This window comes from Durio zibethinus, chromosome 16, assembly GCF_047325235.1.
Source record: "Durio zibethinus cultivar Kanyao isolate XHJ-2024 chromosome 16, ASM4732523v1, whole genome shotgun sequence".
Lineage (NCBI taxonomy): Eukaryota > Viridiplantae > Streptophyta > Magnoliopsida > Malvales > Malvaceae > Durio > Durio zibethinus.
The window spans coordinates 21,764,167-21,791,798 of NC_143177.1; the positions used below are offsets into that span (position 1 = coordinate 21,764,167).

Consider the following 27,632-nt stretch of genomic DNA (forward strand, 5'->3'; position numbering starts at 1 on the left):
AATATTTAATCTTATATCTATGACAATTATCTTATTTGTAGTAATAGAACAAAAATCGTACTTGTGTGAATGATGCAATTTTTACTTGTATAAATTAATAAAAAAAAGATCATGATAGTGTTTAATTGAAACAATTGAGATTGGTATTAATTGAAAAAATTATGATTTTTATTAATTAAAAACTATATATTCATATGAAGTATAATGAATTTGAAACTCTTGCATAAATTTACAATTAAATGATTGTCATCAATCCCTAATGTGCAAATTTGGATACATAGTCACACTATTCTTAACGGACTTTATCAATTTCATTTTACATGAAGTGTTATTTCTTTGCCCACTATTAATAAAATATAAAGACTCAATGTGAATCAATTTGCATTTTTTATATATGTTTAATAAAAATGTATTAGTTAGTAGATTCTATTTATGCTACCCTTGTCTAGTATTCTTAGTAGATCATATATAACAATTTCTCTCATAAAATAAAAGACATAATATTCACATTTTACAAGTCCTGATTGACGAAGAACGTGAAAATAAAATTTGTTTAGTAGTCAAAGTGATTTTAAACAAATTTAGTATAAAAGAATATATTTTATACTTATTGAAAATGTCACTCATTTGAACTTTCTACTTTTGTGAACAATACCCAATCCCCTGAATCAACATAAACAAACTCGTAGATATAAATACTAGTAAGTACACATTTTATAAATTTATTCTCTTAAATGTGAATGTAATACCTCTTTATTATATTGACAAGCTCAAGTTTAGGCTTCGACCTTTCTTCTTTTGAGTCTAATAATTAAGGAGTAAATATGTTCATATCAGTAATAACTAATTGCCAATAATCCCTGCAAAATAATATGCATGATAATGTTAAAATGTAATACTTCTAACAATTATACAAACTAGATATCATACATAGTCAAGTATTTACTATGAATTGAACTTACTTCAAATTACAGGATGTCAGAAAGTATTTTGATTGTTTTTACAATGCTTGACCTACAACACAAGCACAAATCATGAAAGAGTCAGAATCATGACTGATACAATTTGGTTAATGAATTTGTATATATCAATCAAGTATCTCTTTTTCAACCTTCTGTGCAGGAATATGTATGATGAAAATCAATAGCAGTATCATACCATTATACATGACCTAAGAAAATAGTTTTATAGTATATATTTGAATTAGTATATAAGCTAATCTCATATACGCAACAATTTCAGCAGCTGATATCTCCTTCATCTCACAAAATGCATCAAATTCTGGTTGTCCAATGAATGTTGTCAAAGGATAATTAAATAATTCATGCTCGACCTCTATCGTAATGCAAGATCGTTCTAATAAACACTCATGCACATAAGTAGTGGCGTAATCATACTAGATTACGCAGGTTGGATGATCTAAAGCTAAACATCCTATTACAAACAAATATAAAATATTATTGTAACAAAATCAAATCATAAAAATCAAATTAAAAAATAAATCAATTCATAAAAATAACCAAAATGATTATTATTGGAGAATGGGTTTGCTTTAAAACTTGATTTGCAAATTCATTTCTTATAATATCAATAACAAACTGATCTCAAGCCATGTTAGGTTCCATTGTTGCCAACGTTACCTCTAATGCAGTAAGTTGTTGTTATTGCTCATTAAGTTGTTGCTCTTACTTATTAAGCCTTTACTGTTGTTGCTCTTGCTTATTAAGCCTTTACTGTTGTTGCTCTATTATGGCTTTATATGCAACATTCTTTGTTACACGGGGTTAAAGTTGATTTTTGAAATACTATGTTGGAGAAACAAAGGTCCCAACCCCCCAAACACGACTAGGTTTATCTTTTGATCCAAAAGCTAAGGATAAAAGATTTTTATCATAATCGATTCTTAGCTCACTGGATCATATATCGTAGCAAAGTCTTTCTGAAACACAAAACGCTAGTAAGTAACTAAATAAAATATTTATACATGCATAAAAGCCAATTCAACATACATGATATAAAAATGAAATGAACTTATAATCTTCTTAGCCATTTGTTCAATTGCTTCATTCCCATACGTTTCATCCTTTTACATATGTCATTTTTTCTAAAATCCCATTTTGGTGGTTCGATGCTTGAACTGGAAGTTTCCTAAAACTATATGAAAATATAAGTTTATAATTTTTATTAAATGAAGTTCATAATCTTAAATCAAGAGTATAATAAAAATGTTTAAATACTTACAAGTTCATACTTCACATTTACATAACCCTTTTTCAAGGTTTGATATTTAATACACTTATTGTGCCTATATTTTCTTTTATTGTTTTTGTTTTTTTTTTTTGTAAAAAATAAAATCAATCACATATTAACAAACGCTTGATTTGAATAATATATTATAAAAGAAAAAAAATATTGATATGCATATGCCGAATTCAAATAATAAAAGATCTCAAACAAATTGCTACCATTTTGCTTCACTGATAACATCTAAATATGTCTTTAAAAGATGAGCCAATAATCCAACATTATCAGTAAACAATAAAATATATTTGATTGTCTATATGATTTTAAAGTTTCTGAATTTCAACTTAGCATATTGCAACACAAATTTCTTTTACTCAGATGGGACATAAAACATTTATATTAAAAGATTAAATTAAAATATGTCAACATTATAATTGCATTCTATAAACAATGAACAATAAAGATTAGTTAGTTTGGATTTCATTGTTATAACTTACTATAATCGAGTCCCATATACTATCCTTCTTATCATTTAAAACCTTCCTCTAATTAGGGTAGTAAATGGATATAGTCTATTGGATGACACATCCAATATGGCTAGCCATTTTTGCCCCTCCACTTAACATAAGTTGTCTATCTTCATTCAACTCAACATGAATTTTTTTTCATTTGTTTGAAGCGTTTTACCATGTCCCTGAGATTTTTTCTTTTTCAAAGAAGATGTGTTAATTGAGAGTTTTTCTTCATGTTCAATAGAGGGAGATATGTTTTTTTGAAGCCATAATATAAACAAATCTATATGAATTTATTTATGGAATAAGATTAGCATAAAATATTAGAAATACCAAAATATATAAATACAAAATAGTAGCTGGATATTTTGCATATTGATTCATGACAATATGAAGAATGGTTTTGCATTTTGATCTTTTGGCATAAGACATAGCAAACACAAAAAATATTTTGTTTTGCATATTCATTTTGTCTTGAAATAATAACAAACAGTTTGTTTTGCATATTGATGCATGATAATATGAATGATAGTTTTGCATTTTGATCATTTGGTATAACATATAGCAAACAAAACAAACAATTTGTTTTGGGTATTGATGCATGATAATATAAATGATGGTTTTGCATTTTGATCTGTTGGCATAACACATAGCAAACACAATAAATAGTTTGTTTTAATATTCATTCTTTGTTGAATTAGTAGCAAATGATTTGATTTGCATAATGATGCATGATAGTATGAAAGATGGTTTTGCATTTTGATCTTTTAGCATAACAGATAGCAAACACAGCAATAGTTTGTTTTGCATATTCATTTTGTGTTGAATTAGTAGTAAATAGATTTTTTGCATATTGATGCATGACAATATGAATGTTGATTTTGCATCATAGCTCAAAGATTTATTTTTTACACTGTGTATGTCACAATAAAATCTTATAGAAATGTGCAGACAAATTTATCCTTCTTGTTAACAATAAACTAAGTTTTTCATTGAAAACAAAGATTAAATCAAAAAAAAAATTCAAACAAAATTGATCAATAACAAGATATTTGTTGGAAGCATGACATTTAAAATTTGAACTTACCTAAATAGGCTATCAACAATAGCTCATTTACTTTAATGTATATAACTCAGTTTATGTTAGTAATGTAATAGTTTGGTCTTCATTACCATTTAGAAAAAAAGGTTAGAACATATAAAGTAATAAAGTGGCATTACAGTAAGAGATAAAATCTAATAATAATATGTTATGCAAATTAAGATTATCAAATTAAAATAATCATAATATTAATAAAAAACCTAATCAGAAAGTGGCATTACAAAAAGAGATAAGAACAACATAATTCAGATAAAAAAATAATTAAATAATCATCATACCACCAAAAAGCGCACAAATCTTGATACATAATTATTACTATATTATACAAATGGACAATAGCTTAGATTAAAGAAAGATTTCAAAAATTATTTATTGTTTAAAATTATCTACACAAATTCACAAATACACTGTTTATTGCTTAAAAAAAGCAACTTGCCAAAGTTAGGCTTAGCAACGGTGGTGATAATTTAGGCTCGACCACGATAACAGAGACCCAACATTTAAGGCAGTCATGGATTAGGGGTTTTTTGCTTCAGGTGCTTTATTTGTTGGTTGAGGATTTAGGTGTTGTAAACAAAATGGTTAAAATCGAATAACGTTTATGATTTAAAATATATTAATTATCGAATTTCTTTTAATAAATGCAATAATTGAGTCAAGTAATTTTATAAAAAAGATCAATTACTACGTTTTTTTAAATGAACGTAGTAATAATTCCTCGTAGGTTTATTAAAAATATTAAATGATCAATTACTATATTTTTTAATACAATGTAGTAATTATGTGAAGTTTTTTTTTAAATAACAATTACGGCATTTATTTATTTATTATGTAGTATTTGATCATTGTAATCGTTTTATAACATCATCAATTACTACGTTTATTTAAAAAAAACATACTAATTTTTCATTGTTATTTTTTTAAATTGTACCAATTACTGTATTTTTTTTTATAAACGTAGTAAATGCTACAATTTAAATTTTATAGAAAATATTAAATACTTCGTTCTTTTGAAGATAAATGCATCATTTGTCATGTTTATTTAGTTTTTTTTATCAAAATGTTATGTTTGTTATATTATCAAGGATATTATGATAAAAACACATGATTTAATAAACATATATTCTCCTCGACCGAACTCAGAAATTTAAAAAAGGGATATCCTAAAAATCACACCTTTGTCCAGGAATTACACTTTCCCTGATATCACACTTTCTTTCGAAATCTAACATTTCGTGAATAAATGCCTTCTAATTTTAAAATATTTGTATCCTAACTAAAATAGTTTAAAATTTATTGGAATAATATTAAAATGATCATAAATTATAGTGAAATATTTAATATAATATTTAAATTTTAAAATTTTCTAATATGATATTAAATTATAAATTTATTAACTAATTTGATATTTAAAAGATTATTTGTGTGTCTCGTGTCATCATTTGAAGTTAACTATATTAGAGATGAGTATTGGATTAATTAACAAATTCATAGTTCAGGTGTTACATTAAAAACTTTTAAAATTTATATATTATATTAAATATTTTACGATAATCATGTGACTATTCATCACATTAACCCAAATTTATTCTAATCACCCATTTTCGAACTATAAACTATAATGGTTTAATAATATACATAACTATACTAATCAAATTATTAATGTTTTCTATAATTTAGGAGTGTTTCTTCAATCAATTCCGTTAGTTTTAAATCGAATTACTTAAAATCAAATTAAATGAATTATGTTATTTTATTTTCGTTAATCGAACAAAATTTTTTAATTTTAAAATTAATCAACCCAAATTAATTATGTAAGTTTGGTTAATTTTTTTGGTTAACCAAATAATAAAATATATTAAATTAAATTATATTTTAAATTCTTAATTTATCATATGTAAAACAAATTAAATAAAATCATCCGATAAAAATTTTTAAATACCAAAATATTAAGTTAAAAATTCTAATAACTTGAAGTGAAATAGTTAATTTCATATATTTTTAATTTTATATATAGGTATTGCTATATTTTGATTAAAATTTCAATTAATTCGATTTTTAAATTGAATTAATAAAAAATTATTTATAATAATCAATCAAAATTAATTCATTAATCAACCAATTCATTGATTAATTTAATTAAAATCAAAATTTGAAGACCCCTATCGCATTCAATCTTTACCGAATATGATAGGAGTGCACCACACGCATTGTCATTGATTACCAATCAAACTAATGCAACCTCTATTATTTTCCCAATATCTTTTTGGTCGTTGGAGCAACGATTGTTTGTTTGAAAAGAAAAAGCATGGAGATAGGTTGAAGGTTGAAGGTCGAAAGAGACCACAATTAAGAAAAGTGTCTTGGTGGAAGGACGCATCACGTTAGAAAGGTCAAGAAATATTATGTGGTAACATGTGGGATGTCAATTACTTAGGTTTTAGGCTGAAATGTAATCAAATATAAAGTTCGATGAATTGTTTGTAAATAAATTGAATTTTAATTTATTTCTTAATTTTAATATATGATACGAATAATATTTTAAAATTTATTAATTAATTAAATAAATTATAAATATAATAAATTTTATTTGTATTTAATTTATTTACATTCAAAAATATAATAGAATATAACATTTGAGGATCAATTTATTAATAAATTTAAAATTTATTTATTTATTAATTTAATAAATGATTACAAATAATATTTTAAAATCTATTAATTAAACAAACAAATTTCAAGCATAATAAAATTCATTTATAACCATTCATTTTCACTCTCACTTTAAAATCAATCATAAAATATAAATTTCAAGGTTAGTGGGAAAATTCCCACCACGATCCTAAGCGACGCTTTAATGAATACGACATTAGTACTATTTGAAAATAGGAAACTTTTTATGTGTGAATCCATCATTTTCAAAAAGACAAATTAAACTTGGCTACTGTTCAAGTAAAGTTTCCATTAATGATTGCTGTTGTTATTGTCACTCTTACATGAACAACCTTTTAAAAATGCAGAATTATTTAGGGGCACGTTTTCTTTTTCTTTTTCTTTCTTACTTTTTATTTTTTGTCTTGATCTTTGGACATTATTTTCTTTTGCACGATGTGTCACTTGTCACCTCTTGTATACGTACACTGCTCTAAACTGTCGTTTTTTCAAACAATTTCCTCCTGATGACTAATTCTTACCTTCACAATTACAATCGACACGTGTTTTTTATTTATTAGCCAAGCACTGTTATAGACTGTTAATATTAATTGAGATCACGTGTCTTGGAGGCTTATTGTTAATGGGCAAAGGAATTTTACGTTTGGACAGTTCATGCATGCATGGGTCGTTATGGCAGATTTTAGATAATAAACGAATAAACCAAGTACCAAACCCTCAAAAGATTAATTAAATACCTGTAATACTACAGCAAAAATTAATGTCCTAACAAGAAAAAGAAAAAAAAAGCATGGAGATAGGTTGAAGGAGACCACAATTAAACGTTATTATTTATCTTCCTTATCTCAAAATACCTTGAACATTATAAATCAAAATGCAGCTACAAAAACTTCAAAAGTGTCTCTTAAGAAAATGAAATCACTTGTATGTTGGTTTTTAATAAAAATTTTTTTCAAGTTCACATACAGCTTGATAAACCGTATAAGTGATCGGGGCAATCAAAACAACAGATCAGGTGGTTCAAGGTACATGTTAACCACTAAATTGTTAAGAAAAAAGCATTACAACTGGAGGTAAGCATGATTCTGATACAACAATGCTGACGGCTAAGATATTGCACCAGTCTGCTGCGACGGATCTTCATAGTGGCAAGAGATAAGCTAAAGAACCAGAAATATGTATGGCATGGTCAGAAGAACTCAAGATTTGGCATCTCGGGGCTTGCCAGTGGTTAGGTTTCTCAATTTTCTGTCATGGTTTAACATGGCACTTACACCCTCAACGACTAGGATAATCTGAAAAAGAAGGGCAGAGTAAGGGAAAGAAAAATCAATTATCAGATTAGGTTTAAATTTCTTTTCACTAAGCAAGCATTGATAACTTCAAAATGGTAAGTTGAAACGTGAATATTTTGTTAAATAGATGAAAGCTACTAAAATCCATAACTTCAAGCACAAATCACTAATTAGATAAAGCAAATGTCAATTTATAAGGAAATACATCAACTGATGCCGTTTTGCCAACGTTGACTGCTTTGGTTGAAAATTAAGCCATAAGCATTAATCATATACAATTGAAATTAAACTAAATATAAACCATAAAACCATGTCAAGGTGAAGATGATTTCAAACACGAACAAAGTTGATCATGTCTATATAAGACATTTTAGTTGAACGTTGGAAATAAAAATGATCATACAATCCATTAAAAAACGGTAGAACTATAAAAAATTCAGCAGGAATTAGAAAAAGATATGATCAGAATTATTTTCTATCATTACTCTATGCTACTGTGAATGACATTCACAATATCATCCATAAATAGCAAGAAGCTAATTTGCTTCAATTGAAATTTCATTTTGGACTACCTGATTTCAAGTTATAGATAAAAAACAATGAATCAGAAAATAGAAATAACTCACCTGCAAGCAAGCATAAACCATAGCCGTTGCAAAGTAGAAGTTTGCGTTGCCAGTGCCCTGAAAATTTCAGCCAGTCAATCACAGTATTAAGGAATTATATACTTTCTATTCATTTGGCCATTAAAAAGGAAGAGGCGTACCCTCCATATCCATAGGTTGTGCATGACAGGGCTGAGAAGAGAAACCCCAAAATATCCACAAAAGAGGAAGAAAGAGAATTGCATATCTGCATGGCAGACATAAGGCTTAAAATATGAAACCATGATAAATTCCATTCAATATCAAAAGAGATCCTATTAACTTGCCTGCTAATTCGTTAACAAACCAACCCAACAAACCCAAATACAGGGCTGAATCTCCAACCTAATCAATATTAAAGCACAAAAGGTTAGGGGAATGACCAATCAGATTTGTAATATTAAATAAGTCCACAAATCTCTGCAACAGCTAGATAGACTAACAATTTCTCATGTATAGAAAAAAGGGTCCAGAAAAAAAATGATAGTGTAAGTGCCACAATCTAGCCACAGTTAGTTAAAAAAATGATAGTGTAAGTGCCACAATCTAGCCACAGTTAGTTACATGCACATGAGATGCAATGTGAACCAAGACGAGCAATATTTAGAGCTTGTCCTTAAGTCAACTTATGTTCATTGAAGAACCAGAGGATAATGACAATAAACTTACCGTATCACATTAAGGTAAGCATGCAATAAGACAAGAAAACAGAAAAGGATGATGAGGCAGGAATACACAATGGACTCCTATGTATAGAGAACCCAGGTGGGCAACCAGATAAATTATTCATTATGCAACATTAAGGAACACTTTTGGATATTTAGAGAATCTTAGTGCTCAAGAAGGGTGGCACAGGCAGTCAATGTTCTCATAATCCAACATTCACAATCAGCTTGGCACAAGTTACATATTCACCCACTTCATGTGGATTTTATCCAAAGATGTTATCTAATATAGTAAACATCATCATTAAACCAGGTGTATTACAAGCATCTAGCAATAAAGAAAAAAGCCCTTCATCATCTAACCTAATTCAAGGACCTAATTGATTGCACCAACTAGATTATGCCGGACTGCATGTACGTGATTATCTAGCTCATGTCACATATATAGATAAGACTTACCTAAAATCACAAGTTACTGATGTTGCATGTCAAATTTTCAGAAATCAGTTATAAAAAAAAGGTAAAAATAGAACAGCCAAAAAGGAATAGTGAAAACTTACTGATGGGTAGGACTTTAGCATGGAAAATATGGCAATGTATACAAAAGCCAGGAAGCAGGGCCGGTGGCAAAGCCGTATGGCTAATGGCAATATCATAAATATAATATTCACATGGAAAACTATCAAAAAGAAGTTCCTGAAAAAGTCAAAAACTTCTGCAAAGAAGTACCTGTAACAAAATATCAGGGACATCAGACAGTAGGTAATGATCAACTTAAGCTGCATCACGCATGCAATAAGGTTAATTTTGAACTCACCATAAAACGCCTATATTTGGAGACAAATCTTCCACAGTGAGGATGAATCCATATGTGCTGCAAAACCAGCCAAACAGAATGAACAGTCAAAATCTTTTATACAACGATCTTATAAGACAAAGTACGGACTAACTCATAAGTCAAAAGCAATAAAACGCTAGATGACTTAATTATTCTGCAGTTAAATTCTGGAAAATCATTGAGGATAAATTCATCAACCTCAACAAACTTCTTAATTTGGTTTCACATTGAAAGATTGTTGCCAGCATTCATAATAAGCTGCTGCCCACTACTTCATATAAAGTAAATTACCAGTACTAGGCCTAGCAAATGAAGAGTCAACTATTCCTGAGAGATTTACAATATTGATGAAAGAAAAAAAATATAACACAAGCAAAATAATTCTTGGGTTCTTCCTGCAATTTAAACCCTAGCACAATACAGATAAAAAGAAAGAAGCAAAAACAGCAAAATGATAGTACCTTTTAAACATTTCCCATATACCACCAAACTGTTTCAAAGAAATGCCACAAAGAACCAACACATAGACTGACCACAGAAGAGCCCAAAATGCAAAATGAATGATTGGTCTCCATGAGAAGCCAAGAGGGAGCTTTGACTGGTTCAACACTTCTTCTTGTTGGTGCCTTTGCAGAAACAATTTCCTAGGAGGAGCATCTGGACCGCATCCTAATAAAAAGATCACCTGTGAGAAAACTGAACAATGGTTATACTTCTTGGAGATTGACTTATATTGAGAAAACTGAACAAGGAAATTTGAAAGATATCTAGAGCATGTTATAAGCACTTTCTCTGTATACAGATAGATAAAGCAAATGAAAGGCGTACCGGAATGATCAGAATAGCAGGATAAAGAGACAAATGAGTTGCAATGACCCATCCAAAAGCGGCCAAGGGAATTAGTCCTGCAGTCCACAGAAAGATCATTATTCAATGGCAAATGCTATTATGCAAGGGTACCAAATACACACAATCCATATATATGCTGATTGCTGCTAATCCCAGCTGAAAACTCCACAGAAAATTTTCATCAAATGATGATCCAAAAGCAACAATATATAACAACCAATATATAAAATTTCCGTTTATTACAGTAAAACGTAGAGCAGCACATATGAACACTTTTTCAATAAGTAGCTACAGACTATAAATATATCCAAAAACAAACAAAATGTTCCCCAGGTTTGAGATATAAAGAGAAAAATATAACGTTCTCTGCCTCTCAACTCTCAAGTAACATATTACAGATGAGATATCTCTCAACCCTCCACTTTTGGGCATTTTTAGGAACCTTGGTGGAAACCTTAGGAACCCTAATTAACTCGGATAGTTATCCCAAAAACTATAAGTATTTGAAACTCTAATTCTGAAAGTCAGGTTATCATAAAAAAACTAGATTTGTATGATGCGTGAGAATGTATCCAGATGCTAAAATTTTGAGGATAACCGTATCTGACACTCCAAATCTATGTAGATACTCGATATCCATGTCCTTAAAGTCTAAATTAAAGCCCCATGATTAAAAGAAGCATAAGGATATCAAATGAGAAAATTGAACATAAGTTATAGCAGTATCAGAGATAAAAGGTTTCATGCACCAGAAGCATGATCCCCAATTCATTGGTTTATATGCATTCACAGTTATTGAGATGAATGCATTTCTCAATAAGAAATTGACAAATCTCAACCAAGAATTGGAAGAAGAAATAAAGACAAATAGAATAGTGCTCAAAGACAACACACATGCACATAGCCAAACATACACACAGAAACCTACTAATCAACAATCAGAAGGAGGTATTACAGCTTTTAAAAATCTCTTACGTGAACATGCTCCATAAAGGCACAAAATGACAGCCATATTTTCAACTGGCGATGTTGACAAGCCCACACATGCAACTATTGTGAAAGGATTCCATAAGTAGATAAGAGCGGCAATATCTCCAGAAGAAAGGATCTCTGGTTACGATCAGTAACTAAGTTCATCAGCTTTGGATAAGAAAGAAGAGGAATAAGGCATGCATTTGACTAAAATTACATGAAGAATGCATGCCGATGTATGTTATCTTCCCCCCTAATAAGAAGGCAACACTAAAGAATTTACCTGAAACTTCTATTTGTTTAACAAGGTCTAAAGATTCCAAACTAAAAAGGTAAGCAAGCCGAAGATTCTGTCCAGTAGCACGAATAAGCATTGCACTAAAAACATCTGCAATCACAGAAACCAAACTGTATCCAAAAATGTGTAGATATTAACTACATGAGCAGAAAAATACATATTTTTTAAAGAAAAAATCGGCCATACTCTAAAGAAAAGGTCCACAAAAGAACTGATCAACATTTTGCAATGAATAGTAACACATTAAAATTGCCACTAAAACGTATTAATGTAAATAGAACAAAAGATCCTACCTGTACAAAAGATGATCAGGCTGTCCTTCAATTCTGCACCACCCAAAAAAAAAAAAAATCAAAACTATTAAATCATTAAGGAGTGTAAATTAAAAAGAAAAAAAAAATATTACAGGTTAAAGACAAAAATAATAAGCTGAAGTGGTACCTCTTAACTGTAAGCGGTCCAAGAAGCGACAATAACAAAGGGGAACCATGGTACATAGATCCTGAAAAACATAAAACCAGAAATCAAATACATTTCTTATTTTTATCGAATTTATATGAAAAATAAAAAATTTTCGAAAATGTTGGGCAAAGAAAAAAGTGCAAAACCTGCGTAAGGAGACATAGATGACTGCTTTAACCAGTAACCTTCAGCCACTGCACCCAAAAAATAAAAATAAAAAGAAAAGAAAATTTAAGTCAAAATATAAATTAAGGAAGAGCGGAATTGATTTTAAAATAGGGAGGGAAAGGGAGAGTACGGCGACGGAAGCTGGTGAGAGGAGTGGAGACTTCGGGACGAGAAGATAGGTTCAGGTTTTTGGGGAAGTAAATCAGAATCAGTCTGAAGATGATCGATGCTATCACCCAAATCCAAAACGAAAACGATGGCGTTTTCTTCTTCAGCTTCTCCATTTCACTGGTTTTCTATGTGATTGATTTCTTTCGACAGAGATGGGGAATTGCTTGAACCCGGTGAAGCGTGGTTTCAAACGACGCCGCCACGGCCTTAGCTGATGTTGATCTTGGGTTAATGGCCTATGTTAAATTGGGCTAAAAACATGCCCAAACACTACCAGAATTATTAGCATATCTTCGATTAGAAGACTAAAATATTAAAAAAGTACTCAATTATTTCATTTTTAGAAAAATTTTTTTTATTATACTCAAATAAATTTTTATCTTTTAATTTGTATATAAATAAATTTTTAAAATTAATTTATGTTAAAAATTATTTAGTCCAAATTAAAAATAAAAGATTTATTTAAATATAATAAAAATATAAAAATTTATTTCAAGAGTTCTTTTTTATTTTAACTTTTAAAAACAAAAACAAACTGTGATTAGTTTATTAGTGTTGGAATTGACTTAAAAAATAAGATATCAAATTAATTCTTCTCTTTTTTTTTTTTGACGAATCAAATTAATTCTTCTTAAATGCATTTATAAACGCTCTGACTTGAATGCACTGTAATTTGACATTGAAAGCTAACCAAATTGAACCCAAAAAGTGAAAAAACACAAAGTATAAAATTAAAAGAAATAAGCTTTTTGCATTAAAAAAAAAAAAAAAAACCAAAGAGTTTGATTATCTGTGCAATTCAATCACCAATTTGGCAAATTCTTGGTTATAAATAAATAAAGTTAACAAACTCCATCTATAGAAAGTTGTGACCGAATTCCTAGATGCCAAGGACCCAAGGCTTAAAAGCGCAACATGTGAACGTCTTGCCAGTCACGATCTAACCATCCTAAGCCTGACATGCAAGTTGGCTTGTGCAGCTCCGAATGTGCAGTTTTCATTCTAACCACAGCAAAATTTAGTTATTCCATGTTTTCGGCTTTTAAGCTTGATGTTCCTAATAGTGTCAGAGCATATAATGAGGAGGATGGTGTACCGCAGAATCATGTTTTAAGTGGAAACCCAGTGGAGAGATTGGAACTCTTCCTCAAGATAATTCATGGAAACTGTACACAGGGCTTTGATGTTGCAGTTTCGGGAACCGGTAGGAATGTTAGGTGCTGTGTCACGGATGTATTCTTGGATCCCTCTGTGGTTCGGTCCCATACAATCTCTCATCCCATATTTATACTGATCTCGTCCGAAGGCTTTTCAGTCATGTTGGAGGTGACGAAAATGGTGCAAAATTCCAAGACCAAACTTTGGAAGCTATTCCAGGGTTATCTGGAATTTACGTTACAGATTTGTCTGCTGAAATATTACCCCAGAGGTTCAAAATAAACATTCTTTTCTTACATGTGTAAAATTGGGTTTGTTTTGCCTAGAGCTACTCATTGTCTTGAATTTTTGCTAAGAGCTTTTTCCCACCCGACTCCTAGATGTTCTCAAAGTCCATGTTCCCAAATTGGCTAAATGTTGGTTTCCTAACACAAGAACTACCCCCACCTCCATTACTTCCATCAGATTCAGATGCGACAGGGTGTTTATCATGGTTAGACAGGCAAAAATCGAAGTCTGTCGTGTATATTAGCTCTGGAGTTGTGGCAACCCCGCAAGGCTATGAGTTAATAGCATTAGCGGAGGCACTTGTAGAGAGTCACATTCCATTTCTTTGGTCTCTAAATGACGATCATAAACACCACTTACCTAATGGATTTCTTCAAAGAACAAGCATGTAAGAATGGTGGGGAAATTGTTTCGTTGGCACCGCAAACACAGGTCTTGGAACGTGCTTCAACAGTCGTTTTTGTGACACTGTGGAGCAAACTCTGTGGTAGAAAGCGTTGCAAATGGAGTGCCAATGATCTGCAGACCAATGTTCGGGGATCATTGGATGAACGAACGTGCTGTGGAGGAAATGTGGGGAATTGGTGTTAGAATCAAGGGGCTTGTGTTCATAAGATTGGTGTACTCGAGCTTGAAGCTCATTTTGGCACACGAACAAGAAATGAAAATGAGAGAAGGATTACAAAACCAAGTGAAAACAATCTTAAATTCTTAATGCTGTAATCTAATATTAGTACTTTATTAATTAGATTGTTTTCTTCTTGGATTAAAAAATATGAATCCATAATTAACAAGCACAAATTTGTGTAAAACATTACTCTTTCAATTTCTTTACAAGATTAAATCACAACTCTAAAGATGGAATGAAAAATTAGAAGCTACCATTAGGCAATGTGCACGTGGCCAGGAGTGTGTACTAAATTACTTAAAATGCTCAAAAAGCGACAACTAAGAAAAAAAGCAATATCACCAAACCGACCTTAAATCAGTTTGGTTCATGCAGTTGGCATTTGGTTATGTTTAGATTCAAATCCCAACACTTGTAACACCTTTTCTATTATCTATCATAAATCCTTGTTAAATGCTCCCTAGATAGAATGCATCTACAGAGCTACATTAATGTAGCTGAAGCTACAGTTGTATGAGAACAAATCGGCAAAGAAAATAAAATTTTGGAGAAGAAAGAAATGAAAGAGCAGATAATAGCTGAACTGTAGTCTTTACTACTTTAATCTATTTCCAAACTTGAAAAAATGAGCATCTAACTCTCACCCTAATGAGCAATAAAATAAACAACTTACAGTGCCAAAGTTTCAATTTCATGGGAGCTAACTAACTCCTCATTCGTAACATCTTTCTTAGTAGCATGCAAAATGCTGAAGCCTGCATCAACTTCAAATTGGTCTAATTCATCATCTTTCATATAAAGCTTCAACTTCTGCTTGCACAACTGCAATTGATTTTCCAATAAACTCCTCTCTGACTCATGTTTCATTACAATCCATTGCAATGATTCGATAAATTGTTGATCATATTCCTGCATCTGCTCTGCCATTCGCTTGAACTGATTAGCATCAATTTCCGCTAAACTCTTCTTGCTTTGAAGGCGCAAAATCATGGCCATTGCCTCATCAGCGGCCGATGCAGCTGCTATTCTTTCCTTCTCAAGCTCTTGATAAGCAGCTTTTGTTCTTCTCCTTTCAATTTTAACCAATTTCCTCAATGCCAACAGATCAGATTCTTCATCTTCAGGACAACATTCTTTTTCTTTTTCATCACTATCCTCGACTATAACAGATTTTGCTTTACCATAAATATGTCCCTCTAAGAGTTGTTTGCACTTGTCTAAAAGTTTCAATGGACCAAACCGACAATGCCTAATCTTTGGATCATAAGCTTCATGGAGGACATGTTTTGAACAAATCCCACCTCTCAAATCATATAAAAATTGCATTACACATTTATTAGTCAAACCAAATTGCAAAAACTTTAACCCCAAACCAAACATCAAAAACAGCCCCAAAACATTAAAAACATGCGAGAAACGACCAAACACCAAAAACCTACATCCAAAAAATTCATTTCCTGGAGTGAAAAACTTCAAGCATGAAGCACAGTCGATCATGAAAGCCCCAAGGAAACCTGTAAAACGCTCTTGTGCAACTTAAGAATAGAGCACACAATCACCAACAAAATAAACCGACCCAGAATCTGCATGTGGGTCCTCCAACAACTTTGAGCCACTCTTATCTATATCCTTCCGACAAAATCTTGGAAAGCTCAAAAACTTGTAACATAAGCAAGAAACAGGCATTCAGATTTCACCCAAGTTTTCAATTTTTGGGCCAGATTTTCTCTCCCTCGTTTAGAACTCACGAAAAAAAAAAAAAAGAAAAGAAAAACAGAGTGTTGAATTTTGGTTTCTACCGAGACTGACCTTTAACAAGAGAGAAGACCCATCAGGCGATGTTATTTGTTAGAGAAAAAGATCAGACGGGGATTGCTGGTAGAGAGAGAAAGAGAGAGAGAGAGAGAGAGAGTGGTGGCAGTTGCTTTTTGTATCTGTGATAGTGTGTTGTTTCATTGCGAAAGGAGAAGAAAAGAAGCAAAGAAAACGAGGGGGCTTTTGAGTAGGATATTTCACTTTTATTCTCAAGACGGGAGTCGCCAAATTTTGATGTTGACTGAGAATCAAGAGTAATAAATATGCTACTTATCCAGTTGTACTTGGATTACCACTATTTTTTTTTTAGGGCTATTATTTTATATTTTTGTAAAAAAATAAAAAATATTAATTCTTATTTGGTAGATACTAAAAAGTCTATTTTACCTACGATAATGGGTAGTGTAAAAATGCTTTAATGCTTGCGCAAGACCTTCTCGGTTTTTGCTCATTTTATCATTTTTGTTTAAAAATCTTAATAGCAATTAGTGCAGATTCAAGAGCAAGAAATTCAGTGCCATGAAAAGGCAATAAAATGGAATTCTTTTCACGCTAGATCCGAACCTATACTATAGATTCTAGAGGATAAATTAAATATTTCATAACTTAGTGTTCACACAATTTATCCATAATTACATTAGTTGGTGTATATTACAAGCATTGACTGTATTTGTACATTTGTTTTAACCAAACCTGACATGAGAAGAGAAACTTCAAGCATAACTTGACTGCAAGGGAGAAACATGCCAATACAGAAATAAAACATGTAGTATATAAACTGAGAACCGACTGATGGCATGTCCCAGAGCCACTCAGAAGGGAAGAAGTTGAAGAAGAAGCGACGCACGTTGATGATTCTGCTGAGGGGTGCTGGTTGGGGATTGCTACTTGAATTACTGAGTCCAGATTCTCCTCAAAGGACCGGTAGCATAGGATGACATAAATGAAAGTATAAGGTTCTTAAATGAAGCAGAAAAATCATCTGAAACAAGCATTTCTAATGGGATAAGGGGCGGTGCAACATCAAAATTAAGCATACTAATCACTTGTTTCATTGAAGGCCGAAAATTGTAATCTGGTTGAGCGCAGCACAACCCAAGAATCATCAAGCGTTCCATTTGTTGCTCACCAAAATTCCCCTGTAGTCGGGGGTCAGCTGCTTCCATGAGCTTTCCTCTCGCATAGAACTCCCAAAGCCACTCCACTATGTTTATTTGATCCCCATTCTCCTTGCACAAGATAGGCTTTCTTCCACAAGCAATCTCTAAAGCAACTATGCCAAAACTATAAACATTTGTTTCTCGACTAGCTCTGTGTCATGAGCCAACCTTGTATAGGGCCATGACTGAGGCTTAGATTATCATGAGCCACCCATGTATAGGACCATGGTCGGGTAGATCTCTTGTACTAGGAAAAGTGTCCCCATTTCAAACATTGTAATGGTTAGTGGTAGCATAGTTCTAAAATCTCTAAGGCTCTTTAGGGGGGGTGAACGGGCAGCATACTGTTGGGCTGTCTCACCGATCGTGATACAGGCCTAGGCCATCCGCCAAGGGCTTCCCTTATGGCCCTGGCGATGTTGGAAAGTCCCGATATAATATCCTCGATTTTAATGAAATTTACCCTCGATTCTATTATCCCGATTGTTGCCTTGAAGTGCTTTTCTTTTGTCGATGTGAATGTGCTTTCTTGTATGTGTTTGGAATTGATCTCGGTATGATTGTGCCTTATTGCGTATGCTAGGGACTAACTATGGCTTATGGTTATTTATTCAGATATCGAACTATTGAGGGCTGACTTGGGTGGGAGCGTCCATTCAAGTGCCGCACGGGCTATTGCTTGTTGAGAGAAAGCCTAGTTTGTGACACATGATATCAGAGCACGGTTGAGAAGTGTTAGAATATGGAGGAGATGGCCACAAGTGGTGGACCCAATTATCAACAGAGAATTGATAAAACTTGAAGCCGCGGTGGCCGCAGTGAAAACTCACATGGTGACTAAAGATCGATTGAGGGAGATCGAGATAACCCAGCGAGAGTTGTCCGATACTCTCCACAACGTGAGCGAGGAGGCTAGAGATGCCTTGAATATTCTCCAAAAGGAGTTTGAGGAGCTTAGAGCATAAGTGAGCATCTTACAAATGGCTGTGGCCAGATCGGGTTCGAGCTCGACGAAAAAGGGAAAAAGGGCCAAAGTGCTGGAGCCTATATGCTATGAGGGGGCAAGGGATGCCAAGGAGCTTGAGAACTTCCTGTTTGACATGGAGCAGTATTTTTGAGCTGTACACACTGATTCAGAGGAAGACAAGGTAGCAATGGCATCGATGTACCTCACAGGAGATGTCAAGCTATGGTGGCACTCCAAGTTTGTCGATGATGAGTGTCCGATTAAGACTTGGACGAACCTGAAACAAGAATTGAAAAACTAGTTTTTTCGTGAGAATGTAGAGTATATGGTCCGAAAGAGACTTCGAGAATTGGTGCAAACAGGAACAGTGCGAGAGTTTGTAAGGAGTTTTTCTACCATGATGTTGGATATTCAAGACATGTCTGAAAAGGACAAGATGTTTTATTTTCTTGAGGGCCTCAAGCCATGGGCCAGGACAGAACTACAAAGACAAAAAGTGTAAGACGTGGCCACGGCTATGGCTGCAGCTGAACGTCTCCACGATTATAATGATGGCTCTTCAAAACGAAAAAATCCTCTATCAACTGGCAGTAGCTTCAACTTTGAGAGTGAGGGAAAGATGACTAGGTTGGATTGGTCTTTCAGTGGGGGATCAGATAGGAGGTCTTTTGGTTGAGATAGCACTCAACCCAAGACAAGCAACGCAGTGACTTTCAAGCCTAGGCAATCGCTAGCTTGCTTCCTCTGTAAAGGGCCACATTGGGTGGTCGAATGCCCACACAGAGGAGCCCTTAATGCCTTAAAAGCCTCATTTTAATAGTCTACAAAAGTGCCAGAGAGCATTGAAGAAGTTAAAGAGGAGCCAGCCATAATAGGTTCAATAAGGTTCATCAATGCCTTTCACACACAACTGAACACAATAAAGAAAGAGCAGGGTAGAGGCCTGATGTATGTGAACTTAATGATCAATGAGAAGGCCATCAAGGTCATGGTAGATACGGGTGCAACCGATACCTTCATCACACCAAAAGAAGCAAAAATATGTGGTCTAAAGGTTAGCAAGGACTGTGGACGAATGAAGGCAGTCAATTCATCAGCCTTTGTAATCAGTGGAAGCTCCAAGAATGTGACGACCAAATTGAGGCCATAAGAAAGAAAGGTAGACTTTATAGTTTCTCTTATGGATGACTTTGATGTTGTTCTCGGATTGGACTTCATGATGTTGGCTCAGGTAATCCCTATTCCCGTCGCTAGTTACGTGTTGTTCTTAGGGGAACACCCATGTATGGTGCCGGCCACTATCCTGCCAAAGAATGAGAAGAAAATGATTTCAGCTTTACAGTTTAAGAAGGGGGTAAAGAGAGAGGAACCCTCATTTGTGGCCATGTCGATCTATAAAAAAGGGTCAAGAGTGGAACCGATACCCGATGATGTGAAAAAAATGTTAGAAGAATTTGAAGAGGTGATGCCAAAGATGTTGCCTAAAATTTTACCTCCTAGACAAGCAGTGGACCATGAAATTGAGCTCATCCCAAGAGTTAAATCCCCTGCTAGGGCCTTTTACCGCATGGCCCCACCAGAGTTGACCGAACTAAGGAAACAGTTAGATGAGCTTCTACAAGCGGGGTTCATTAGACCATCAAAGGCTCCTTTCAAAACTCCAGTGCTATTTCAGAAGAAACATGATGGGAGTTTACGATTATGTGTTGACTATAGGGCCCTGAACAAAGTCACCGTGAGAAACAAATATCCCATCCCTCTTATAGCAGATTTATTTGATCAATTAAGCCGGGCCAAGTACTTTTCCAAGTTGGACTTGAGATTTGACTACCATCAGGTCAGAATCGTTGAGAGAGATGAGCCAAAGACCACTTGTGTAACACGGTATGATGCATTTGAATTTCTTATTATGCCCTTTGGACTGACCAATGCTCTTGTTACATTTTGTACATTGATGAATCAGGTGTTCCATGACTATCTAGATAAATTTATAGTCATCTATTTAGACGATATAGTGGTATATAGCTCCACTCTGGAAGAACATCAAGAATATTTATGCCAGGTGCTTTGAAGGTTATAGGACCACCAGTTATACGTGAAAAGGGAGAAGTTTGTATTTGTTCAGACCCAAATCCATTTTCTCGGTCACTTTATCGAACGTGGCCACATTCGAATGGACATAAAAAAGGTTAGGCCCATCAAGGATTAGACAACACTGAAAAATGTTAGTAAACTCCGTTCATTTTTGGGACTAGCCAACTATTGTAGAAGGTTTATGGAAGGGTACTCTCGTAAGACCATGGCCCTCACGAAACTATTGAAGAAGGAGCATAAATAGTGTTGGACAAGTGAGTGCCAAGAGGCCTTTGAGGGATTGAAGAATGTTATTATGAAAGATCCTATCTTAGCTCTCTCTGATATTGAAAAGCCTTTCGAAGTTCAGATGGATGCATCTGATTTCGTTATTGGAGGAGTGCTTTTATAACAACATCACTCGATAGCATTTGAAAGTAAGAAGCTAAGCGAAGCTGAGAGGAAATATACGACCCAGAAAAAAGAGCTCATGGCGGTAGTTCACTGCTTGAGGGCTTGGCGACATTATTTGTTAGGTTCACACTTTGTCGTGAAGACAGACAATACGACCGTTAGTCATTTTTTTACCCAACTAAGGTTTACAACGAAACAAGCTAGATGGCAAGAATTTTTAGCGGAGTTCGACTTTTGTTTTGAGCACACAGCTGGAAAGACTAATCAAGTAGCCGATGCATTGAGCAGATGAATAGAGTTAGCGTTTCTTAGAAAAATTACCCCAATGACGACTAGCAGAGCCACGATAGATATTCGTAAGTTGATTGAAGATCATTTAGGGAAGGACTCGCAGGCCAGTGCCATCCTGAAGCTAGTGGAAGAGGGAAAGTCTAAGTACTTCTGGTAAGAAAATGTGGTCTTGTGAACCAAGGGGCCTCAATTATTTGTGCCAAGAGTAGGAGGTCTGAAACAGATGCTGATGAGGGAATGTCATGACACACTATGGGCCAAGCATTCGAGCTGGCAACGTACTTTGGCTTTGTTGAAACATGGATACTATTGGCCTCACATGCGACAAGATATGATGGACTATACAAAAATTTGCCTTATTTGCCAAAAAGATAAAGTTAAAAAGAAAAAACCTACAAGCATGCTTGAACCACTACTGGTGCCCGCCAGACCGTGAGAAAGCATCTCTCTCGATTTCATTTCGAGCTTACCCAAGGTTGGTGATCTTGAAGCTATTTTAGTGGTGATTGATCGATTCTCTAAGTACGTTACATTCATTCCCACTCACAAGTATTGTACAGCGAAAGACACAGCTCGACTATTGTTTAAACATGTGGTTAAATACTGGGACCTCCCTCAAAACATTATCAACGATAGAGATCTAAGATTCACAGGGTCCTTTTGGAGAGAACTTTTCAATATATTGGGTCTCAACTCAACATCTCCTCAAGCTACCACCCTCAAACCGATGGTTAAACGGAATGGTTCAATGGATTACTAGAAGAATACTTAAGGCACTTTGTTCAAGCCAATCAGAAGAACTGACCTTTGTTATTGGACGTTGCTCAACTTTGCTTTCATTCCAACAAAAGCTCTTCCACTAACAAGAGCCTATTTGAGGTGGTCACCGGATAATTACCAAGACTATCTCACACTTTCTTGAAATAATATGGAGGGAAGAATTTGAGAACCGTCAACCTCGACAAGGAGTGGAAACAAAACACGGAGATTGTATAAGCTTACCTGGAGAAAGCATCGAAGCGAATGAAAAAATGGGCAGACAAAAGTCACAGGGCACAACAATTCCAAGTTGGTGATTTGGTTTTTGTTCGACTAGTCCCTGAACAAACCAGGTTCTTGATAAAGAGAGATCGTAGACTGGTGCGCAAATATGAAGGTCCAGTGAATATCCTTTCCAAGATAGGGAATGCTTCGTACAAAATCGACCCACCAAAATGGATGAAGGTGCACCTAGTATTTTATGTGAGTAACCTGAAACCTTTTCATATAAATCCTATAAATGCTAGCCGAAGGGAGCCAACCGGAGTTGTCATCACCATGAAGCCACCCTCAAAGCGTCGAGTCGAAGAGATCTTAACTGACAAGGAAACCAAGATATCTCGAAGACTAGTTCGAAAATACTTAGTGAAGTGGGAGGGATTAAGACTAGAAGAAACCAGTTGGGAAAAAGAACACGACCTTCGGAGATTCAAAAGGAAGATTGAAGAATTTCAAGCCAGCAAGTCGACGAGGACGTCGATAGAATAGGTGGGGGAGGATGTCATGAGCCAACCTTGTATAAGGTCATGATCGGGGCTTAGGTTGTCATGAGCCACCCATGTATAGGGCCATGACCGGGTAGATCTCTTGTGCTAGGAAAAGTGTCCCCATTTCAAACATTGTAATGGTTAGTGGTAGCATAGCTCTAAAATCTCTAAGGCTCTTTAAGGGGGGTGAGCGGGCAGCGTACTGTTAGGCAGTCTCACTGGTCGTGATACGGGCCTAGGCCATCTGCCAAGGGCTGCCCCCCTGGCCCTGGCGATGGTGGGAAGTCCCGATGTAATATCCTCAATTTTAATGAAATTCACCCTCGATTCTATTGTCTTGATTGTTGCCTTGAAGTGCTTTTCTTTTGTTGATGTGAATGTGCTTTCTTGTGTGCTTGGAATTGATCTCGGTATGATTGTGCCTTATTGCGTATGCTAAGGACTAACTGTGACTTATGGTTATTTGTTCAAATATCGAACTATTGAGGGCTGACTTGGGTGGGAGCGTCCATTCAAATGCCGCACGGGCTATTGCTTGTTGAGAGAAAGCCTAGTCCGTGACACTCTGCCTGTTGAAGCATACTTTGGAGCTATATACCCGAAGGTTCCACAGAATTTTGTGTTTTGCGATGCTTTTTCATGGGTTACAATCCGAGCTAGCCCAAAATCTCCAAGTTTAGCATTGAAACTTGAATCCAACAAAACATTGCTTGCTCTTATATCCCTATGTAACACACATGGTTCGCATTCAAAATGCAAGTAATGCAACGAGGAGGACAAGCCTTGAGCAATTGCATACCTCTCCGTCCATGTTAGCAACCTTTCTCCTCTAAAGAGATGTGAATATAAGCTGCCATTTGACATGTACACGTAGACAAGTAGTAGCTCCTTCTTTTCATGGCACCAACCAATCAGTTCTACCAAGTTCTTATATCTCAATCGGTTAGTGACCATCACTTCAGAAGCGTACTCTTTTATGCCTCGGCGAGACGTTGTAGATATCCTTTTAACTGCAACCTCAAAGGTCAGATCCTTCAAAAATCCCCTGTAAACAGCACCAAACCCTCCCTCTCCGACCTTCTGTCCCCCTGCGAAGTTATTGGTTGCTTGAACCAATTCAGCAAGTGTTTTCTTCTTGGCTCCTGTAACCCGTTCAAATTCGCTGTTCATGGATTGAATAGCAAATAATTCGTCTTTACCTCTTTTGTTCCTCTTTTTCAGAAAAATAAAAGTCAAGCATAATCCACCAAGCAATATGCATGAACCAACAGTAAATCCCACCACTAGTCCGGTATTGATGTTACCTTTTTTGTGAGAATTGGAACTAGTTTTATTTCCAAATATCTGTAAATTAGAACTGAAATACCATGAATGAATTGTATTTAACTCGTAGTAAATTCTCGTCGCAGATGAAAAGCCAAAAAGTTACCCATTCTGACAAGTAGTCCCTGAAATCAAGTTCATACTGAAGGTTCTGTTGGATTGTGGTATTACCTTCAAATCCTGTGAAGGAAACATGCAAAAATTTCGAACTGGAACTATAATTGATCCAAGCATCCATCATTTTGCCATCCATAACACTGCTGTACCATGCAACATTCGCAGTAGATACTACAGAGTTGATGTTGATACCGACATGATCATTTTCAGGGTCCCAATCATTATGATATGTATCAAACTCCACAGCAACAAATGGATTTTCAGTTGAGTTGAATCTCTGGTCCCCAACTGCAAGACAAATTCCACTCCCGTCCGCTGCATCTGGTGTACGGTATTGAAGGGAAGCAATAAAAAAGGCAATCCCATCAGCATGAGTTAGTTGTTTTGTGCGTTGATGCAAAAGGAGAAATGGGTGGTAAAGTCGGCAAGACTTCCTGAGGAGTTATCCCAAAGATGCATTGGCTCAGCAGATATAGCATGACCACTCTTCCAAACATCAGGTTTGGTAAGTTGGATGACTGAATCTATTACAGTAGCATCTCCTTGGCAGCTTATCGTGAGATCGCCGGTGTCAAAGCTGGTATAGTTGAAGGATTGTGAAGCTGCCAAAGGAAATATTACTATTAGAAGCAAGATACAAACATCCATGACTGGAAAAATGAGAAAGAGAACTGTCCCTGAATGGAGATGATTATATCAAAGCTATTGTGTTGTTTAAATGTTAATGAGGGACTTGCGAGGGGGACGCCTTGCCATTAGCATCTTATTTAAAGTAATCAAGGCGGATGTCACCTAATAGTTAAGATGATTTATTTTCCAAAGTCAAATTCCCTTTCTTCCTTGACTTACTGATAAAACGGATTTTTTACTAGTTATCACCAATTTGGCAGCAATCTCCTTGGCGATGTTATCTGGGCATATAATTTCTCATTGCAGGCTAGATGGTCAGCCTACAACTAATATCTCGCCAGAGAGGCAAGAATGACTGAGATGGCTGTGTTTCTTATACCATGCTACATCAACTGTTTTTTTGTTTGGTAAGAAAATTGGATTGACTTTATACCATGTTTTTGTATATTATATTTTTATATACCAAAATCAACCAGATTGGTCACAGATAAAATTAAAGAAATCTATACATTTAGAAATGAACGTGTTACAGATAAGTATCAACAACAATGAAATAATTAAATGGAAAAAACATGATGATGTTAACAGTTGTGAATCAAAGTTGAAACCTCTTCAGGTGAGGTAGTTGGGTGAAAACATTCAAATATGGTGTTTTGGTTTGTGTTGGCCGTTGTTGAAAATGTAGAGGTTTGGCTCGTAGCCTCACTCGAACCTGTAAAATTGAATTGATTCGAAGAAGCAGGAGGAAAATACGAGGCCACTGGCATCTGGGATAGAAGAATGGGCAATGGGACTTCAAAATTGAGTACTTGAATTGCCTGCCTTATGGATTGCCTTAGCTTATAATCTGGATGAGTGCACCATAATCCAACAGATATCAAGCATCTCACTTCGTCTTCGTCAAATTCTCCATTCAATGTTTCATTAACTGCTTCAAGAAGCTTTCCACTCGCACGAAGCTCCCAAATCAACTTGGACAAGACCAATTTGATCTCTTCTTCGTTATTTTCCACAGCTCTGCGCCCACAAGCGACCTCTAGGGCCACAACCCCAAAGTGAAACACATCACATTCCTTGCTAGCTTTGCTTGTGATTACGTACTCAGAAGCAAAATAGCCCACAGTCCCGGCTAAAACTGTTGTCTGTGAGCCAAGGACATATGTTCTATAAGCTTAGCTAGACCAAAATCGCCAACTTTGGCATTGAAGTTCGAATCCAGCATTATATTGCTTGGCTTGACATCTCTGTGAATCACACCTTGTTCCCATTCCTCATGGAGAGAGAGCAAGGCAGAAGCTAATCCTTTAATAATTTTATATCTGATTGGCCATGAGAGACGATTACTCCTTCCATACAGGTAAAAAGAGTCTAGGCATCCGTTAGGCATGTACTCGTAAACTAGGAGATTAGCATTTTCACAATTTCATGGCTCCAACCAATAAGTTGAACTATATTACGGTGTCTCAAACGACTTATTGTCTTCACCTCAGAAACATACTCCTTTTTTCCTTGCTTGGAGTTGCTAGCTACTTTTTTGACTGTAATTTCATTGTTTTGCTCTGCCAAGTAACCCCTGTAGACACCGCTAAAACCTTATTGCCGTAGTTTTCCCTATTCTGAGAAGTTTCTGGTTGCCTTAACCAATGCCCTGAAGGTGATTGTAGGATATGGTGATGAGGAATTTGGCTACAGGGTATGAGATCCAGTAAAGAGAAAGACAGTCAGAAGCAGAGATGTGGTCTTTCATGAAAAAGAAACCATAGCAGACTTTGAGAAAAATGAGTTACTGGTGAGTGTGATGTTTCAACACCGACAGGGATTCCACAGAAAAGAGCCACAGATGGTGAAAATGAGCAAGAAACAGAACATAGGGATATAAATGAGTCAGCCACAGTTGGTGATAAGCCAGATGCTATTAGTTTTGAGCAGGAGGGGCAATCATCTCTACCTGAGAGTGTTGAGCAGGGGGAGCTACCTTCGACATCAAGTGATGTAGAGTCTCAACCCAAGAGATCTACTAGAGAGCGCAGGCCATCTACCGGGTATCCTAGTTCAGATTTTATTTTAGTTACCAGTGAAGGGGAGCCAGAAAGCTTTCAAGATATGTAGGCTACTCCGGATAGAGAGCACTGGTTAAAAGCAATGAAAGAAGAGATGGAGTCATTGCGAAAGAATGGTACTTATGATCTTGTTAAACTTCCAACAGGGAAGAGGCCATTAAAGAATAAATGGGTGTTCAAGTTGAAAAAAGATAGTGACAAACTAGTGAGGTACAAAGCTCGATTGGTAGTAAAAGGTTTTTCTTAGAAATCAGGCATCGATTTTGATGAAATTTTTGCTCCAGTTGTA

The 27,632-nt window shown here is 34.9% G+C and overlaps 3 protein-coding genes and 1 pseudogene across 4 annotated transcripts; all 4 read right to left on the reverse strand.

Annotated features, from left to right (window-relative positions):
* Positions 1-7,435: 7,435 nt before the first annotated feature.
* Positions 7,436-13,174, reverse strand: LOC111295563 (uncharacterized). Of its 2 annotated transcripts, none has more exons than XM_022889104.2 (14): positions 12,853-13,174; positions 12,701-12,748; positions 12,534-12,594; positions 12,386-12,418; positions 12,078-12,182; positions 11,798-11,932; positions 10,802-10,878; positions 10,435-10,658; positions 9,953-10,009; positions 9,696-9,864; positions 8,758-8,815; positions 8,593-8,678; positions 8,453-8,509; positions 7,436-7,826 (listed from the first exon to the last, which is right to left on the reverse strand). In XM_022889104.2, exons 3-14 carry the CDS (start codon positions 12,580-12,582, stop codon positions 7,731-7,733), a joined length of 1,146 nt encoding a protein of 381 aa, XP_022744839.1. In that variant the 5' UTR covers positions 12,583-12,594; positions 12,701-12,748; positions 12,853-13,174; the 3' UTR covers positions 7,436-7,730. The 2 variants fall into 2 exon arrangements, with proteins under 2 accessions (XP_022744839.1, XP_022744833.1); XM_022889098.2 differs by having other exon boundaries at positions 12,078-12,202.
* Positions 13,175-13,661: 487 nt separating this feature from the next.
* Positions 13,662-16,913, reverse strand: LOC111298670 (protein FLOURY 1-like). Its single transcript, XM_089745016.1, has 2 exons — positions 15,641-16,913; positions 13,662-14,899 (listed from the first exon to the last, which is right to left on the reverse strand). Exons 1-2 carry the CDS (start codon positions 16,462-16,464, stop codon positions 14,713-14,715), a joined length of 1,011 nt encoding a protein of 336 aa, XP_089601142.1. The 5' UTR covers positions 16,465-16,913; the 3' UTR covers positions 13,662-14,712.
* A 665-nt stretch (positions 16,914-17,578) lies between these two features.
* On the reverse strand, positions 17,579-25,301 carry LOC111298375 (L-type lectin-domain containing receptor kinase IX.1-like). Its single transcript, XM_089744974.1, has 4 exons — positions 25,085-25,301; positions 24,643-24,974; positions 23,776-24,557; positions 17,579-18,093 (listed from the first exon to the last, which is right to left on the reverse strand). Exons 1-4 carry the CDS (start codon positions 25,299-25,301, stop codon positions 17,676-17,678), a joined length of 1,749 nt encoding a protein of 582 aa, XP_089601100.1. The 3' UTR covers positions 17,579-17,675.
* A 563-nt stretch (positions 25,302-25,864) lies between these two features.
* Positions 25,865-26,703, reverse strand: LOC149514433 (L-type lectin-domain containing receptor kinase IX.1 pseudogene; annotated as a pseudogene).
* Positions 26,704-27,632: the final 929 nt, after the last annotated feature.